Source organism: Crocuta crocuta, unplaced genomic scaffold (genome assembly GCF_008692635.1).
Source record: "Crocuta crocuta isolate KB4526 unplaced genomic scaffold, BGI_CrCroc_1.0 scaffold35, whole genome shotgun sequence".
Taxonomy (NCBI): Eukaryota; Metazoa; Chordata; class Mammalia; order Carnivora; family Hyaenidae; genus Crocuta; species Crocuta crocuta.
This window is the reverse complement of record NW_027530625.1, coordinates 7,158,014-7,162,760: the sequence shown is the minus strand read 5'-3', so window position 1 is coordinate 7,162,760 and position 4,747 is coordinate 7,158,014. Positions and strand designations below refer to the sequence as shown.

General features: G+C 55.8%; 1 protein-coding gene across 1 annotated transcript in view; it reads right to left on the bottom strand.

The window, feature by feature from the left end:
* ABL1 (ABL proto-oncogene 1, non-receptor tyrosine kinase) overlaps positions 1–4,747 on the bottom strand; it is a 136,108-nt gene that overhangs the window by 12,761 nt on the left and 118,600 nt on the right. Inside the window, 2 exon segments of the mRNA XM_077768398.1 lie at positions 398–575; positions 1,834–1,918. Coding sequence (XP_077624524.1) covers positions 398–575; positions 1,834–1,918 — 263 coding nt within the window.

The window sequence follows — 4,747 nt, the reverse complement described above, 5'->3', positions numbered from 1 at the left end:
GGGGGGGGGGGGGGGGGGTGGAGAGAACAGGCCACTCGACAACAAAAGCCACGTGCTGCTTGTACCCATGGGTCTGCGGAAGCGCGACAGCGGCCTCCCTGCGCAGGAGGTCACTCCTGAGGACGGCGAGCACTCTGCCTCCCTGGGGAGCACGGGTTCTCAGCCCGGAAGCCTCTGAGGAGCCTCACTTGATATTCCACTTAGTCCAAGATGGTTCAGAGGGAAGTCTTTCCTATAGCAGGGGATCCACTGCCTGGTGGGCCCGGGGCCCAGGCCTGCAGCTCAAAGGGCCACCAGCACTGCTGTGAGGGGCTGAGCCCTCAGAGCTTGGGGGCTGGAGCTTTGGGGGGAAGGCGGCCCGGGGCCCCACGAGGAGGCTGAGTCGCCAGGCCCCTACCTGTGGATGAAGTTTTTCTTCTCCAGGTACTCCATGGCTGACGAGATCTGCGTGGCCATGTACAGCAGCACCACAGCGTTCACCTCCTGCCGGTTACATTCCCTCAGGTAATCCAACAGGTTCCCATAGGTCATGAACTCAGTGATTATATAGAACGGGGGCTCCCGGGTGCACACCCCTGCCGACAAGACAGACATTGAGGACTTCGACAGGCCCCTCTGCTCCCGCCTGCGCAATCGCCGGGACAGCGCCACGGAGAAGGGCCCCCGAGGGGCACCTGGGTGGCTCAGGCAGTTTGGCGTCCGATTTCGGCTCAGGTCGCGATCACGCGGCTCCCGAGTTCGAGCCCCGCGTCGGGCTCTGTGCTGGCAGCTCAGAGCCTGGAGCCTGCTTCAGATTCTGTGTCTCCCTTTCTTTCTGCCCCTCCCCTGCTTGTGTTCTGTGTCCCTCTCTCAAAAATAAACAAACACTAAAAAAAAAAATTTTTTTTTAAAGAAAAGGGCCCCCGAAATGCATTCTGTGTCTGCCCCAAAGTCTAGCACGGTTTCAAGCACTCGTGGCTTGTGACCAGGTTCCTGTGGGAAGGATGTGACCACACTCTTTCTTCCTCTCGAGCCCTTGAACTCGAACAGAAGAGGACGCCACCAAGTTCAGAAGCAAAGGTCAGGTGCACATCAACCAGCCCAGGTTCCTCCCAAGTGGTGACATCGGCTCATGGGATAATTGCAGTGAAGGGACGCTTGAAAATTCTGGTCTCGGGGTGCCTGGGGAGCTCAGTGGGTTGAGTGTCGGACTTCAGCTCAGGTCATGATCTCGTGTTCATGAGTTTGAGCCCCGCATCAGGCTCTGTGCTGACAGCTCGGAGCCTGGAGCCTGCCTCCAATTCTGCATCTCTCTCTCTCTCTCTGCCCTTTCCCCACTCATGCTCTGTCTCTGTCTCACTCAAAAATAAATAAACTTTAAAAAAAATTAAAGAGGGGCGCCTGGGTGGCTTAGTCGGTTAAGCGTCCGACTTTCGCTTAGGTCATGATCTCGCGGTTCGTGGGTTCGAGCCCCGCGTCGGGCTCTGTGCTGACTGCCGGCTCAGAGCCTGGAGCTTGTTTCAGTCTGTGACTCCCTCTCTCTCTGACCCTCCCCTGCTCACGCTGTCTCTCTCTCTCTCTCCTAGAAATAAATAAAAAACATTTAAAAAACAAAAATTAAAGAAAAGAAAAGAAAAAATTCTGGTCTCAGAGGCCATCTGAGTTTGCACTGGACCGCTTCTGGGAGTCCGTCTACCGCAAGAACTTCTTCCGTCACACGCACACACCATCCCACACAGGCCTCCTTTTTACCACGGGCTGCACAGCGAGACCTTCGGCTCCATCTGTAACCGTACCCGCAGCGCCCCCCAGAGGCCGTGACGGAGGGGCCCTGTCTTCAGAGCTCTCACTCACCGAGCAACTGCACGAGGTTAGGGTGCTTGATCTCCTTCATCACTGCAGCTTCCTTCAAGAACTCCTCCACCTCCATGGTGTCCTCCTGTGGGGGTAAAAGGGATGCAGTCGTCTCAGCAAAGCAAGTGTTTAAGTGGGAAAGTGTGGCTTGAGGGGTTAACACGCACCGGGACTTTGACCAACCACCACCCGGGGCCGCCAGCTCCGACCTGCGCACTGCCCTGGCCAGGTTCCCTGCAGTGGATCATCGCCCCAGCGGCGTGAAGAATTCTCCCCTTCGATGGGGCACCTGGGTGGCTCAGTTGGTGAGGCGTCCAACTTCAGCTCAGGTCATTATCTCACAGCCATGGGTTCAAGCCTCGCATCAGGCTCTGTGCTGACAGCTTGGAGCCGGAAGCCTGAGTCAGATTCTGTGTCTCCCTCTCTCTCTGCCCCTCCCCTTCTCATGTTGTCTCTCTCAAAAATAAACAAACATTAAAAAAAAAAAAAAAAGAATTTTCCCCTTTGGTGTTGAACTTGGGAATTCTCACCCAGGGCAATAAATGTGTGTTGGCAACTTGCTTCTGGGGGCTGCTCTGCAGAGGACAGTTCTAGTTCCCTAAAGAAGAGCTGGTTTCCAAGGAGTCCTGAAACACTTGACATTAAAAAAAAAATCACCTGAAGAATCAGAAACGCACCCAACTTACTGGAAGAGACTCTGATGACAGAAGGATAGCATCTCACCAAAGAAGACCACCACCTCAATATACGTGGTACCACAGAGGATTCCCAAAATGCAGGAATGTGTGTGTGTGGGGTCCTCAACGAAGCAATCACCACCATCTACTGGGTCGATTTACTCGGGTTCTAAAATAATCCTCCCTAGTGCATCCCCCGCCCCCCCAACCACGGATTCACGAGTGTCGTCAGAGAGGTCATATTCTAGCAAGTCTGCCATATCTAAACGCCATGTGGAGACAAAGGGTGATAGCAAACACCCAGAGCCAACGTGATGCTATTTCCACATCTCCTCGCGTGCTCTGTGCTGGGGGGGTAGGGGGTGGGGTGCTCAACTCGAGGGCCGTGCGCCTGGCCCCGCACGCCACAGTCGCCTTGCTGTGTAACCACGTGTGGCCCGCGTCAGGTAAACCTCTTTCTGACCTAAAGAGCCTGCTGTCCTCTAACCACCGCGACCGGAAGCCAGTGGGTGGTGAATGGTCTGGCCTGTCTGCGCGAGAGCCTGGTGGCCAAAGCCAGCGAGAGAGGAAGGAGCCCACCCTCCGAGAGAGAGAGAAACTGCATGGCAGACGGGGAGTGGACGCCTGGAAAACGCGACTCGCCCAGGGGGAAAGCTTTTTCAAGCTTTTCTTTTTTTTTTAAATTTTATTTATTTCTAGGAGAGAGAGAGAGAGAGAGAGCATGAGCAGGGGAGGGTCAGAGAGAGAGGGAGACACAGACTGAAACAGGCTCCAGGCTCTGAGCTGGCAGTCAGCACAGAGCCCGATGCGGGGCTCGAACCCACGAACCGCGAGATCATGACCTAAGCGAAAGTCGGACGCTTAACCAACTAAGCCACCCAGGCGCCCCTCAAGCTTATTTTCAAGGTGGAAGCTTCTATGTCGCACCTGCCCCCGCGGGAGACAAAGCGCCCAAGGGTCCTGCCTGCAGCCTCCCCGTGGCCGCGCCGTCCCTGCCCCCGCTCGCGGGGAAGAACCGCATGCAGAGGACAGGTCCACCTCCACTGCGCGAATCCTGCTGCGGCGCATCGTGTTCACAAGCGGAGATGACCACCGGGGATGCGCGGCCGCCACCATCACTCAGCCTGAAGCTCAGACGCGATTTACTGCTCTTGAGAAACGGTGAGCTGCTCTCATGTCAATCAGACCTCGCCGGCAGCCTCCACGTCAAGGTGCACGGGGGACAAGAAGCCATCCCTGCTGCCGCTCCAGCGGCTATTCGGTTCTTGGGGGTCCTCTCTGCTTCTTAACGTGCTCGGCGGACCACGCCGTTTGTGTGTGGCGTGTGCTCTGACCTCGGTGACATGCTGATGTCAACGGCTGGGAAGCCAACGCCTACTGGAATGGGGGCGTCAATGCTGGTCACGTAAGGACCAGGGGCTTCGAGAACCTGGCCTGGCCAAGCGGAGGTTCAAGACGCAGCTCTCCAATAGAGCTTTCTGGACAAGTGGCGCTTTCCTTTTTCGAAGCACCGCATGATGAAGCCCGCACAGTGAGACCATTTCAGAAAGATCGGGGGCTCTGACTGCTCCTGACCCTTTTCTAAAAGAACTACGCTCCGGACCTTGCGAGGCGGGGACGTGCAAAAGCAACAGTTAGGCTTTCAAAGGCGCCCCCCTCCTCTCTGTCCGCCTCCCCACTTATTCCTACATACGCACGCACACGGGTGGACGGTGTAAATAATTCCTTGTTTTTCTCTGTCAGGACAGTCGGTGTGAACTTGTCTCCCCCTGCTGGAATCAGCCTCGTTCAATTTTTAACCGCCGCTGCCTGCAGCCTTCTACTCCCGTAGCTGCGTGTGACGGGAGACCACCGTTACGTTCCTTTCTTTCCATTTAAGAATTTTCCACCATTTTTTAAAAACGTTTTTTTATTCCACAGAGAGAGACAGAGACAGAATCTGAGCAGAGGAAGGGCAGAGAGAGAGGGAGACACAGAATCCGAAACAGGCTCCAGGCTCTGAGCTGTCAGCACAGAGCCAGATGCGGGGCTTGAACTCACAAATCGTGAGATCATGACCCAAGCCGAAGTCAGACGCTTAATCGACTGAGTCCCCCAGGTGCCCCTCCATCATCTTTTTGAAGAGACACCTTCCACTGACGGAGTAAAATGAAACATGACAGATAATTAGGGTGAACGCACCACTGAGTGAACACAAAAGCCTGGCCGGGGGGCGGGGCCGGGGGGGGGGGGAAAGA